General features: G+C 34.7%; 1 protein-coding gene across 1 annotated transcript in view; it reads left to right on the forward strand.

Moving 5' to 3' along the window:
* The window catches only part of SLC41A2 (solute carrier family 41 member 2), a 108,279-nt gene that overhangs the window by 66,494 nt on the left and 26,669 nt on the right, over positions 1–15,116 (forward strand). Inside the window, exons 8-9 of the mRNA XM_061205101.1 lie at positions 6,535–6,666; positions 7,698–7,846. Of these exons, the coding sequence (XP_061061084.1) occupies positions 6,535–6,666; positions 7,698–7,846 (281 nt within the window). The remainder of the gene's footprint in view (positions 1–6,534; positions 6,667–7,697; positions 7,847–15,116) is intronic.

The raw sequence follows: 15,116 nt of genomic DNA on the forward strand, positions 1-15,116 counted from the left end.
AGATGGAACGTTATGAACAATCAAAATTAAAGAACTACATTTCACATAACAACAAGGATGAATTTTAGGAACTTAATATATGTGAATTATCCCATTTCTATAAAGTTCAAAAGCATGTTTAGGAATACACATATATGTGGTCATAACATGGAAAACAAGAGAATGAAAATCACAATTCAGGATAGTTACTCTGATTGACGAGGAAAGGCAAGGGATTGGGGAGGGCACATAGGGTACTTCAAATGTAAAAGTCATGCTGTATTCCTTTTCTTAAACTGGGTGATGGGTATATGGGTGTTTTTGCAATATGGTTATTTATAGCTTATATGTATTTTATAAATATTATTTCTGTATCTATTAAATATTTAGTACAAAATAAAACTCCTGGAAGTAGTGCTTTTAGATTTCTTATTAAATGGTTGACTATGAAAAGAACAGAATTAGAATAACAGCTAGGAGTCCAAATGAAGAATTTCCAAGGTAGGAGGGATATAGATATGTTTATTGACAAGGAGACAAAGGAGTAATAGAAAAGGAAAGACGGAGGATGCATGAGAGATGGTGAAGAAGGAAGGGGCAAAGTCCACAGAATGATGGGCTACAAAGTAGCCTTGGAAAAAAAGGATACCCCTTATTACTTCAATGTGGTAAGAAAAGGAGTCCTGAAGAGAGACTAAGGTGAAGGGCCTTACCTATAATGACATTCTCAGTTGTCCCAAGAAGGTGGATAGATTTCCCAACCTGTTTCATGTCGTGGCACACACAGAAAATTGTAATATTAGATGGCACACTAGTGAGAAGAAGGAGGCCACTTGGAACCAGAGGCAACCAGCCTGCCCCTGCAGAGCTTCGAAGGTCAGCATCTTGACACAGCTGTAAACTATTCCAGGCATCCTGGTTTGGGAAGTTCCGATCGAGGCAGTGTTTCTCAACCTTTTTTTCATTATGACCCTCTGAGGGAGCCATTTAAAACATGTTTTCCCCTAAATGTTCCCACCCATGAAATTTTAATATCACAAATATCCAATTTATCCATTTCTATACTGTATGTATATCCGTGCTTTATACATAAAATGAGTGAAAAATTTTTTTCTCCCCCCAAGAACAAATTTTTGTCCCCACTAAGAACGCATGATCTAGGGTAAGGGAAGCAGAAAATTTGTAGACCTTGTAAGTCACTCATCAGGTTGCCGACACGTACATTGGAAGGAAGTAGTAGAGGTGAATGTGCCTGCCCTCATTTCGAGGAAAGGGTCTTCACTCTGAGGGGCTTACATGTATTTCTTCTTAAAAAAAAAAAAAGAAGAAAAAGAATGGAAGACACATCTCCCCTATCCCTTTGCATTTCTTGAAACTAAAAGAGCAGTTCCTGTGTGTGAGTTCTGATAAGGAGTCATGAAAGGAGGAGAGGTGAAAATGCAGAGATGTGTGGAGATGGCCAAAATATGTAGGTATATATGGAAGATACTAGATCTGCTGTGCTGTTGATTATAAGGCTTTGCTTTTGAACAAAATGAACTTTTACTTCAGGTTTCCTTAGGAATGCCCAAAAGAATTATTGACATAATTTGAAATATATTCTATGGTGTGAAATCTATTCTGTGCTAAACATTTGCTGGAAACATATATTTCTAAATTTAATAAAACATGAAGTTGGATTTTAAAGCAGTCCTTTGATGAACCTTCTGAATTTGTTCATACTATCAAACTTTCTGTTATCAGTGGAGCTCATTCTAGCAATAAGGCACTTAGAAATTAGGTCTTAACGGATACTGAAAGCTCTCACTAATTATTTAGTATGTTGGAAATCTGTTTTTTATTAATGTTATTAATTTATGTGACAGTCTTTAAATGCTCTCTACTAGCTCTAGTAGTGCAGTTAGTCTGTGAAGAATTTAAGTAATTTAAAAGAAATGCTGATAGACTTGCTCTTAATAGAAGTATAGAGTATGTCGTGATAGCGAGAAAGCATTTCTGACATTAAGGGAAGCTATTCCAAGGTAATAATTCTGCTATAGTTTAAAAATATAACCAGTGATCATGCTGAGATCATGATGGGGTTTTAACCTCATGAGAGGTTAAAACTTTAATAAGTTTCTATACTAATTATTTTAATTATTTTGCCTTTCACATGATGCCTTTAATCTACTTGGAACTGATTTTTGTGTATAGTATGAGAATAGGGGTCCAATTTCATGGTATTTTTTTGGCATATTAATAACTGTCTTGGTACTATTTATTGAAAAATCTATACCACTCTTTACTGATCTGCAGTACCTCTTTTGTATATCACAGATTTCACGTGTATGCGTGCGTGTGTGCATGTGTAGTTATCAGGTTAAAAAAGTACCCCTCAATTCCTGGTTTGCTAAGAGTTTTTAATAATAAATAATAAAATGATGAATTTTATCAAATTTTCTGCATTTATTCATATAATCATATTATTTTTTCCTTCATTTATTTGTTAATGTACCATATTATATTATTTTCAATTATTAAATCAGCCTTACATTCCTAGCATAAATGCAGTTTTGTTGTGGTGTATTACACATTTAACATTTTGCTGGATTTGGTTTGCCAACAGTTTGATATCTTTTTTACATTTATTTTTATTCATAAGATTGGCTTATAATTTTCCTTTTTCATATTGTCATTGTTGGATTTTGAACTCAGAGTTATGCTAGTCTCATGTGAGTTAGATATACTTACTCATACACTTTATACCGTAAAGTAATGTAAGATTTTGTAATTTATTCTTTTTATTATTATTTGTTACTTAAATATTTGGTAGAACTCACTTGAAAAAAACAACAACAACAACAGCAAAGCAAACAACTTATGTGGACCTGGTGATTTTTTGAAGAAGACTTAAAATTTTAGATTTAATTTCTTTAGTCATAGAATGATTCAGATTTTGTATTTCTTCTTGAGTTAATTTTGTTAAGTTATATATATTTTAGAATACTTTCCCATTTAAATTTTCAAGTTTATTGGCATAACGTTGTTCATAATCTTATTTTTAAAATATTGGTAGTAATTGGAATTATGACTTCCTTTTTTTTCCTATTGTTTGTCCCTACTCTTTTTTTCTTTTCAGATAACTGATATTTAGCTTTATTGATCTTCTTACTTTTTTCTCTTTCATTACTTTTCTTATTCTAGTTTGTGTTTATATTTCTATCTTTTCCAACTTATTGAGATGGATGCTTAGGTCAGTAAGTCTTCCTTCTTTTTTAAGTATATGCGTTTAAGACTTTAAGTGTGCTTCTCATTACTGCTTAAGCTGCACCCCACTTGCTTTTGTATGTAATATTTAATTTCCATTCAAATACAAATGTTTTAAAATTTCTATTATGATTTCTTCTTTAATTCACAAGTTATTTAAAGGCATGTTCTCTCAGTTTCCAGATAGTGAAGGCATCAGGCCCTGAAGGTTTTTTTTCATGAATAAGTTTTTAACTATGAATTCAATTTCCTCAATATAGGGTTTCTCAATCCTGACATTAGTGATATTTGGGGCCAGATAATTTCATATTGTGGGGGGGGGCATCCTGTGCACTGTGGGTTGTTTAGCAACATCTCAGGCCTCTGCCCACTTGATGCCAATGAAACATCCCAAATTACGACAACCAAAAATGTCTCCAGATATTGCCAAATCTCTTTTTTTTGGATTGGGGGTCGATTATTGGTGGCAAAATCACCCCCAGCTGAGAACTACTGCTTCATAGATATAGGGCTATTCATGTTATCTATTTCTTGCCAAGTGAGTTTTTATAGTTTGTGTATTTCAAGGAATTTTAAAATTTCACCCAAGCTATTATTTTCTGGCATAAAGCTGTTCATGGTATAACCATATTATTCTTTTAATCCTGCATTGTCTGTAGTGATGACTCCTCTTTCATTCTTAATATTGAAATTTGTGTCTTCTTTTATTCTTGATCTATTCAAAGAACCAGCTTTTGGTTTCATTTCTTTTCTCTCTTGTTTCTGTTTTCTATTTCATTGATTTATGCTCTTATACTTCTTATTCCTTCTTTATGCTTTCTTTCAGTTTAATTTTTTTTTTTTTTTAGGTTCTTAAGATGGGAACCTTAGATCATTGATAATAGATCATTCTTCTTTTCTAATATAAGATTTAATGCTGTGAATTTCTAAGGACTGCTTTATGTGCAGTACTTATCTCAATATGTTGTGTGCACAAATCTCAATATGTTGTGTTTTCATTTTCATTAAATTCAGAATATTTTAAAATTTCCTTTGTGATTTCTTTTTTGACCTGTGGGTTACTTAGAAGTGTATTGTTTGCTTTCCAACATTTGGGGGAATTCTCAGATATCTATCTTTTTTGTTGTAGCCAGAAAACATACTTTATGTGTTCCAGTTTTTTCAAATTTATTGAGACTTGTTTTATGGCTCATTGTATGGTCTATCTGCGTGAGTGTTCCATGTGTATATTTGTAAAGAATGTGTATTCTGCTTTTGTTGGGTGTTGTGTTCTATAAATGTCCTGTAGATCAAGTTGGTTGTTATTATTGTTAAAATCTCCTGTATAGTTTTGATTTTTTAAAAATCTGTGTATTCTACCAGTTAATGAGAGAAGAGTGATAAAGTCGCCAAGTATAAATACCAGCTTGTCTGGGGTTTTTGTTTTTGTTTTTGTTTTCAGTTTCATCAATTTTTCCTGTGGGTATTCTGAAGATCTATTTTTAGGTGCAACTACATTTAGGATTGTTATGTCTTTTTCGTGAGTTGGCCTCCTCAGCCATTATTCAATGTTTGTTTTTCTCTCTGGTGATATCCCGTTATAAAGTCTTTTTTTTCGTCTTTCTGGTATTGATACAGCCACTCTAGCTTTCTTTTCACTAGTGTTTATATGGTATGTCTTTTTCCGTACCTTTACTTTTAACCTATTTATGTTCCCATCTTTTAATAATGCATATTGTAACCTCTTTCCCACTAGATCCTTTAACATATTAATCATAGTAATTTTAAAGTTCTTGTCAGATAGTTTCAACACCTGAGTCCTCTCTGAGTCTGGTCCTATTGACTTCTTAACTCCTGACAGTCTGTTTTCTTTATTGCTTTTTACTGTCTCAGAAATTTTTTATCAAATGCTGGACATTGTGTATAAAAGAACATTGGAGATTGAGATAAATATTATTTATGCCTTAAAGGCAGGCTTTTTCTTCTATTAGGTCATTAGTATGGAGGACTGTGTGAGTCTCATCAGTAGTTGAGCTGGGTCTGGTTTTTGTGGTTGTTATAGTTACCTTCAGTGCACCACTGACTTCAGATTTATCAATGAGCTCCTGCTACCTTATGCTCAGTGTGAAGCTTGGAGTGCTGTATGCCTGGAGCATGAAAGGCTTAACTATCTGTGCTCTTGCTTCTCTTCTCATGGTAGGTTGCTGATGCTTGTTACATGGTGCAAGGCATGGGATGGGGTTTGGGATTCTCTTGCACTAGTCTCAATCTTAGGCAGTTCCTATGCATTTATTTGGTCCACAGAGGTGAGGCCTTCTCAATGTTTCTTAAGACCAATCAATTACTCAGATTGGTCTTAAGCAGGAAGAGTTCCTTCCACTTCTCCAGCAGCAGACAGCTTTTGCTTCTACTCTTCCTCCAGTGGCAGCTGATCTTTGCCTGGGGTCGGGTAGCTGGAGTGTTTCCTTCATCACCTCAAGCAGCTTTTGTTTCATATGAGAGAGAGAGTCAGAAATGGATGTGATTTCTTGTTGTGTGCCACCGAGGTCGGCTCTCTCAAGTGTTCTGTCCTACCTCAGTCTGTCTCACAAGTGCCCAGGGGAGGCTTGCAGAAATAGTTGACCCGTGAATGTAGACTCCCCTTGTGTCTAGGGTTCCCAGGTGTTCTAAATGGTTATGTTAGCCCACACTCAGCATTAAAGAATTTGAAATTTTCAGTTGTTTCCTTCCTACTTGCTTTTATGACTGCTACCTCTTCCTCCCATAATCTGTCAAAGGAGAAAGAGTTTGGGTGTTCTAACTTACCTTGGGGGCACTTACCACCCTTTGGAATTCATTTTACTTCTAGGCATCAACTCCCCTTCCTCTGAGTATATGAGAGGATAATCTAGGTTAAAAGACTTTCTTGAGTATTTTTTTCAGTGTCTTTTACCCATTTCTTTAGTAACCTGAGAAGACACGTATCAAGCCTTGTCTATTTGAGTAAATCTAGCTTGTTTTCCCTGTCATTAAGATGATAAACATGAAATATCTTGTTACCTAGTTTTATATCTTGGTTGTGATAGTAATTTTTAAAAATTACTTACTCTGCTTTCAGACCAAACAGTGAGTTAGATTTGAAAAAGTAATGAATGAGTCTTTCACAGCAGTGATTTTATGCCTTTGGAATATCTACCTCAACATTTAATAAATCAACATTTCAGAAGAATTTTTGTTTGTTTGTTTTCTTGGCCCAGGATGTGACATAAAGAGGCTTGTATTTGGTTGAATGTATGCACATTATTTAAAATATGAAGATAACTACCTTGTTTGTTTTTCCTTATGTTTCAGGTATTGGTGGTAATTTGGTAGCCATTCAGGCTAGCAGGATTTCTACTTATCTCCATTTACACAGCATTCCAGGAGAACTGCCTGATGAACCCAAAGGTGGTTACTACCCATTTAGAACTTTTTTTGGTCCAGGTAGGTGCTTGTGGATTTTTGCATATTTTATTTCAGGAACTATTGCTCTCTATGAGTATAGGCAGGCAACATTTGTTGAATACATATTTTGTTTGTGAATATCGCATAGTTTTCCATTTCTGAGAGCTAAATAGATTTTAAATACTACAATAGATTTTGTTCACTAAATCTCAGTGAACAACAACAAAAAAAGAATTTGGATCAATTCTGCAGTTGCTGAGGAACTTTGTATAGTTTTTCTCTTTTCTCTTTCTCTGGGATATCTTGTTTTAGGAGTCAGGAAAGAGGAACCTTGTGCATATAAGAAAGCACTGTTAGGTGATTTAGGGAGACAGATATACCATCTGTCTTTTGTATGTTAATCTTTTGGACCTTTCTAAATGTAGGCATTTGATCCCAAACAAGCAGAATGAGAGGGGATAACCTCAGTTACAAGGACATTATTATGTCCCAGGCATATGATATCCAAAAACCTAAACCACAATTTTAAATTCTTGACAACTTTTTTTTTTCTGACGAAAATAAATGTAAGGTAATAAATGTAACTTTTGAATGAGGATCAGAAATGCCCAGTCTTTTAATTGCAGTGAAAGAATTCTAAAGGAAAAATAAAATTAAAACATTTCATAACCAAAGGTCCTCTATTAGAAGATCATGAGATGTCATTTAGTCATTAAAATGATCAATAAAAAGGAATTAAATGATGTAGGGAAAAAACCACATTTCAGTACTTTAAGAACTTCATGTTTTTTCTTTTGTCTTTCCTCTGTTTTTATAATAGATATTATAGTTTGACCAGTGTTCTGCATAGCAAGTTTTTATCAACCACCTTTTATTTAATTAATATATAACATATAGGGAGAATTTTTAAAAATTAAGTGAATTGTAAATAGTTAAAATTTATTTTTAGCAATTGAATTTTATGTGATTCTATGCAATATAGTAACTAGAAGTAATCCTCAAATTTTAACAACTGTGACCTATTATTCACCAAAATATGATTTTAACAACTTTTACATTTTATATTACAGGAGTAAATAATAAGTCTGCTCAAGTTCTACTGCTTTTGGTGATACCTGGGCATTTAATTTTCCTCTACACTATTCATTTGATGAAAAGTGGTCACACTTCTTTAACTGTAATCTTCGTAGTAGTATACTTATTTGCTGCTGTGTTACAGGTAAGAGTTAAAACCTCTTGCAATCTCTTTTATGCTCAGATTGATGTAAAAGTGTAACTGTAAATCTAAAGGCATAAGAAATATTTTAACATTTCAAAAATCAGCTGAATGCCTTCTTATTGATTTGATCTTCTTAAAACCAATAACTTTTAATATGATTTGATTAATAGAACTGTTGAATTTCCAGTTTCCTGGATTCTATGTCTTCCCTTTTATTTGTTCTCTTCTTTTGTATGAACACATCTTCAGATAAATTCTTGAGAAAGACTGCTGCATAGGAGAAAAATTCTTGAGTCTTTGCATTTTGTAAAATGCTTTTACATGAATAGCTTGACTGGATATAGAATTGTTTCTTTTAGAATTTTGAAGGCATTGCTTCCTTGCTTTTTAACTTCTCCTTCTACCATTGAAAAGAACAACACATGCCATTCTCACTGCTGATCTCGTGGTACAGAACTACTTTTATCTTTCTAGAAGCTTCTAGAGAGAAAATCTTCTCTTTTTCCCTATTGTTCTTAAATTTCTTCTGGTATTTATCTATAAGTTTTAAAGTAATATGCCTAAATTTCTAGTTCATGATTAATCTTCTTTAGACTTTTGCTAATAAAAGTTGAGGATTTGGGGGCTGTTATAATGCCGCATCTTTCCCATATGGTTATATCACAGTTTTTGGTTAAATTAGTAGTCAGTGTTTCTATTATTGGGTCTATTGTTTACTATAGAGCCGGATAGTGTATTATATTTCCTTTTTGTGTATTTTACTTTTCTTTGGGTTAATAATCACATCTTTTTTCATTTGCCTCATTTTCCATAAACCCATCCTAAATTTTTTTTCAACTGTTCCAGCTTTATTTTGGCTTCCTAGCCATGGCTTCTTGCTAAGCTCTGTAGGATTTGGTACCTCCTACAGTGAGAAATCCTAACTTACGAGATGCATTCAAATAATTCTTTGAAAAGATAACATTTGAATTTGGCCTTCAGGGGGTTTGTAGGAGTGGAGCTGGAGGATAAGTATGTGGAAAAAAACTGCATTGATGATAATGATGTTAATGAAATTCACTGACATTTACTGTGTTTCCTGTATGACCAGCATTGTTCTAAGTGCTTTACATGTACAGATTTACTTCATTCTCACAAATACTCTCTGAGATTTGTCCTTCTGATATAAATCAGTGATTTTTAAAGTGAAGTACGTGCAAAACAATGCACTGTGTACAGAAAGAGAAGATTAAAACTTCTATTTATATATGTCTACCTCATTTGCTTAAAATGTCTATTTTCTCCTATTTTTATGATTGCTTTACAATAAACATTAGCACAGTGTTACGTAAGTATACTCATTTATATTGAAAGGGCTGCATAAGCTAAAACTTTTGGAGGTTACTGAGTAAAAGCATAGAGATGAGAAAGCACAGAGCTTATGCCAGAAAGAGCAAGTAATTCATACAGAGGATCTAACTAAAAGAAGAGAAGATGAGGTTAAGAAGGTGGATTAGGGCCAATGTAGAAAGGCCTTAAATGCCAGGCAGAGGAGACAAGAATCCACTCATAAAATAACAAAAACCCTTAGGACTTAATTGATATTTTTAACTTTTCTGTAATGCTTTATAGCGCCCAAGATTTTGTTAAAAGTCATTTATCAAATCATTCATTCATTTATTCATTCAATAAACCTTCATTCTACTAGATGCAGGGATGGGTTTTAAATCCCAGGATGAATAAATTCAGACCCTATCCTCAAGGACTCATAGCCTGGAGGGAAGACTACTACAAGAACAAATAACTATATTATATTGTAATAGAATATAAATGCTGGGAATAGCTACGCGTAATTTGCTGTCAGAGCTTGGAAGAAAAAGCAACTAATTCCACCTCGGGAGTAATATTTTTCTACTATTCAGTAGGGACAACAGTTACTTCAAATGCATTTTTACTACTGGCTATCTTTATTGCTACATATGATATGGTCATTTATTATAATTTATGTTCTCCATGTGTGTAAGTATTATGAAAAAGATGCATTCCTCAATCCTATGGGAAATATCTAAGAGACTATTCTTTGGTCTGTTTGTAAGCATGCCATTTTTAGAGCAAGTTCCTATTTGTAACTTTACCTCTTCACTTCATGGATGGATTTGATGTTTATGTTTATGGTTCTGTGCCAACATACTATTATGCATCATTTCTCTTAAGTTCATGAAGGATATAAGAAATTTTTCTGAATTCATAAAAATATTAGATTTCAACCTTACGCTCACAGTATTCCTATATGTCTTTTGTTAACCTCTGACCTAAATTCTGACCAGTAAAGTTTGAAAAACTAGAGTTGAGGAGAGTAATTATTAATCTCTCTGTGTCTCAGTTACCTCCTCTATAAAGTGGGAGGGATACAGACAGTCCGACTTACGATTTTTCAACTTTATGATGTGCAAAAGCGATAACGCATTCAGTAGGAACCGTACTTCGAATTCTGAATTTTGATCGTTTCCTGGGCTAGTGATATTCAGTATGATGCTCTCTTATGATGCTGGGCAGTGGCAACGAGCCACAGCTTCCAGTCAGCCACGTGCTCATGAGGGCAACCGACCGATAAACCTATCCACTTAAGACCATTCTGTACCCAACCATTCTGTTTTTAGCTTTCAGTACAGGATTCAGTAAACTACATGAGCTATTCAACACTTTATTATAAAATAGGTTTTGTGTTAGATGGTTTTGCCCATCTAACTGTAGGATAATGTTAGCGTTCTGAGCATGTTTAAGGCAGGCTAGGCTGAGCTACAATATTCAGTAGGGTAGTTGTATTAAGTGCATTTTCGACTTACAGCATTTTCAGCTTATCATGGTTTTTTGGGATGTAACCTCATCATAAGTCAAGGAAGATCTATAGTATTACCTAACTCATAGTCACTTTTGAGGATTAAATGAATTAATTACATAAAGCTTGCTTCATAGTAGATGCTATATGCGTGTTAGCTGACACTATTGTTGTTGTCATTGTTATTAACATGGAATTGTAAATGGTCGGCCATTAATCTCTGAATAACAGTTGGATTTTTTTAAATTTTATAGTATTGATTGAATTTTCTTATGTGTCTTTTACAACTTTCATTTTTATGTGTTTTAGTTTTTATTTTCTCCCTAAGAATCAGATAATCTGCCAGAGTAGATCTTTGTTTTTGCACCTGACATTGTGCATTATTTCAGTGGAATAGCTTAGCATCAGATTGTAAATTGTCAAATCAAATCTTCATGCTCTGACACTAACATATATAACACATACATGAGCACACGCATTCACACATCTCTTTAGAGACTGAGGTTGAGATAAAAAATCTTGACCTTCCCCTGCCTACTTCACTCAATCCAAAGATGGACAGAATAAATAAGTACTTTTTTTTTTTAAGATTTTTTTTTTTTGATGTGGACCATTTTTTGAAGTCTTTATTGAATTTGTTACAATATTGCTTCTGTTTTATGTTTTTTGGGGGGTTTTCTGGCCATGAGGCATGTGGGATCTTAGTTCCCCGACAAGGGATCGACCCTCACCCTCAGCATTGGAAGGTGAAGTCTCAACCACTGGACTGCCAGGGAAGTCCCTAAATATGTACTTTTTAGAGACAAAGACTCCTTCACCACTTAAGACTCGTCTTTTAATATTCTTTACTTGACTGACTTCCTTTTTGGATCTGGATTAAATTTATATTCAAAACCTTGGTTTAAGTCCCAGCCCTTACTCAAATATTTCAGTCCACACCAGTCTTCCCATCACTAGACTCTATATTTTGATTGAGTATTATATAGTAAAATTTTCTAATGCCTGTTTAGTTTCTCTCCGCCTAGATTCCTACCTCCTTGAGGGGAGAGACCAAGACTTTTTTCTTTTGGTATTCTCCACAAGACATGATAGAATGGTTGTTTTTTGAATTCTTGATATTTTACTCTCTTCCCAGACTAACATTCCTTAAGGAAATTTCCCCACACCACCTAATTTCCCCAACCAACTGAATGAAGGAAATCCATTTGAAAGAAACTTGATATTGAATTTATTATAATGACATCATGACAGTTCTTTGCAGTATTTTTGCATTTACTCAGATGTCATCTTCCTGGAAGCCTTTCTTGAATACCTAATTTGGTGCCTTTATTCTCTGTTCCCATGGTACCTTGTGAATACCATTATCCTAGCTTTTCTACTTCACATTGACATTATCTGTTCCTGTGTCTGTCTCACCCATTCTAGAGAAAGGGTCTTTGTTTTACACATTTTTTTAATCTCTAGCACCCAGCCCCATTCCTAGTGCTCAATTAGTATTTGTTAAACTGAATGACTGTATCTTGCTAGCTCTGTCACCCCCTTCAGAAAGAGAAAAGTTTACAACTGTATTTAGGTACTAGAAATTCCAGAAGAACTGAAAAATCTAAATTTTCTTCTCCTTGCTCAAATTTTCTCTCTTTCACTGACCTAGGTATTTAAAATTAAAAAAAAAAAGAAATAAAATAAAAGGCAATGAAAAATAAAACACAAAATACCAAAAATTCTATCAGGGTTCAGTCAAATTTGTAAGGATTTACTGAAATGTTTAGAGATGACATAACTTGATATCCAAGGAAAGTGCAAGGTTGGCTTTAGATAAAGGGAATTGGAAATGAGCTGAAAATTGATGAAGCTGAAGGATGGAATGTGAGTGCTGTGGGGATAATGTGTACTATTTTGTGTACTTTTGTGTATGTTTGAATTTTTACATAGTAAGGAGTTTTTTAAATTAAGGTTTTTCAGAGCATATTGACTTCCTAATTTTGGTCCTGAAGCTGACTATTTCTTACTTAGAGTGAAAAGTAAAAAGTAAACTTGAGTTTGAAATTGTTTGAGACTTAGAACAGTTGAGTTCATGTCTTGTTCATCTTAAGTGCACACTGACTCCATTTTTTGAAACTATTTTTTAAATTTAAAAATCTACTTACATGTCACACACACATTTCGTTGTTTAGGTATTTATTATGTGTCTTGAAACTAGAAGGAACCTAACAAATGTGTTTTTGTTATGTGTCATTAAGGCCACTGAACCACAGTCAGTAGGTGTGATGGATTATACCCTTACTCATGTTCCCGCCCGGTGCCCAAGAGCAATCAGAGTAGTTGGAATATGTCAAGGCTGGAGTAATGTGCAAAAGGCATCCATATTTAGTATACCACCAACCACACTGCATTTTAAGGCTTTTTTTTTTCAACATTAAGGATGGGTCAGCACCAAGCTGACCATGCTGATTACCCATTCTACCTTCTATGCCATCAGTCAGCATTTGTGAGACTGCTAGCTGTGGCTAAGGGTACAGTCACTGGCTTTAGAACGGAATTTTTCATCTGTGTCAAATTAGCCCACTGAACCCACAACTTGCATTTCACAGAACCAGAGTATTTAACACGTCCAAAACTAATTTATTTCTCTCATAATCTTTCCCACATCAGTAGGGGTGGTGAGCAAGAAGCCACAAGTGCAGAGAACTAGGCCAGGCTTAGGTACACAGAGATCCCCTGAATCTCTCAGCCCTCAGCTCCTGACCCTGTGAAGTTCCTCCAGGATGCGGAGAGCCTTGCTCGCATAGACTTTATATCTCATGTGTATTGCTGCTGTCCAAATCCTGCCCATCGCAGACACTGCCATTACCTTCTTACTGGTGAGTCCAGGCAGTGAAATAGGAAGACTCCTAGATACTTCTGGGTTCTAATTCTGGTCCCTTCCTAAGTCCATAACTTTGTCTAAGGCACAGCCCTGCTCTGTGGCTTGGTTTCCTCACTTGTAACACAAGGGTGAAGATACTAACACTAAGGTAACCATATAATTTTAGTCCAAACCAGGACACTTTCGAGAATGAAAGGGAGCTGTTAATAATTATGATTAGAGTCACAAGCATACCATGACTATCCGGGACAAACCAGGAAGTAGAGTGGCCCTAGCTATCACTCAAATCCCTTCCTGCATTTCTAATAGTTGACTTTGTGAATTCCCACTCCTACAGTAAAGATGATTTGTTACAAAGCATTGTTGTACATAATTAATAATGTATATGCTAATATGAACATTATTTGGCAACTAAAACAGTCTTTAATATTAAAATCTATAATTGCTGCTAAGGTAATATTAAGTTAAATTGGCTTTTATGGGTTAGCCAGAGAACCCAGGCAATACATAAAATGTTGTTTTCCTTAAAAATTGTATTCCAAGTCCAAATAGCTAATTTTGAATTAGTCTTTTTAAGTTAGAAGCTATCTATTTTTACATTTGTTCAGCCTAAAACAGTCTCTTTCAGGTTCCTGGGTGCACTCTGTGTTCTAATATCTCTGTATTTTACCTAGACGTCTGTATTTGCCTCTTTCTGCCATAATTTGACTTTGTTATTTTATAGCGTTCAGCTTTATCTCCTCTTGATCTGCAACTTTTGAGAGGAAAAGAGTACTGGCTCTCTTATATTAAAAGCCGGCTTATCTCCTTATCACCTAAATTGCTCATGCTGAAAATTTTCCGTCTCTGACAGATCCCTTCTTGAGGTTTGGTGTTCTGAGCCACTTTTTCAATATATATATTTAAGAGTTTCCAAAATGGTAATAGCAAATATTTATATAGCATTTATTCTGAGCCATGCACTGTTCTAGGTACTTTACATGTATGAACTCACTGAGTACTTAACACAGCCCAATGAGGTAAGTTATACTATTAGTTCCCACTTACACATGAGGCACTCGACCTGGAGAGAAGTTGAGTAGCTGGTCCAAGTCCACTCAGCAAGACGGAGTCCAGATCCAGTCTACAATCCTAACCACTGTGTTTTACAAGAATAAGTTTGACACTTTGTTTTGCTCTTAGTGAGGGTCATAGTTTTCAGGATGGCAGTTCTTGGAGGCTTAAAGCTGCCTCTTCTCTCTGGTTTCATTAGATCTTCATATTTCTTCCAGCCAGGTGTTTTGCCTCCAAATTGCATTCGTTCCACAGAGTTTATATGGAATCTGTGCCTACTGAAGTCAAGTAGGAATCCAGTCAAGGACGTGAATAGGTCCTGAGAGAAGGACTAAGTGCTACGGAAGTTCAATAGTGGGAGAGTATATTTCTAGGTAGGGAGGGAACCTTTAAAATGGATAAAATTTTGTTTTGTGGAATCCACAGAAAATGCCACTTCAGCAAAAAGGAAGTAGCATTAAGTAAATGAGAAGACTCAGGGTATTTACAGAAATACTAAGAAAATTTCTGGAGCATAGGGTTTATGAAAGGGA

This window comes from Eubalaena glacialis, chromosome 11 (genome assembly GCF_028564815.1).
Source record: "Eubalaena glacialis isolate mEubGla1 chromosome 11, mEubGla1.1.hap2.+ XY, whole genome shotgun sequence".
Taxonomy (NCBI): Eukaryota; Metazoa; Chordata; class Mammalia; order Artiodactyla; family Balaenidae; genus Eubalaena; species Eubalaena glacialis.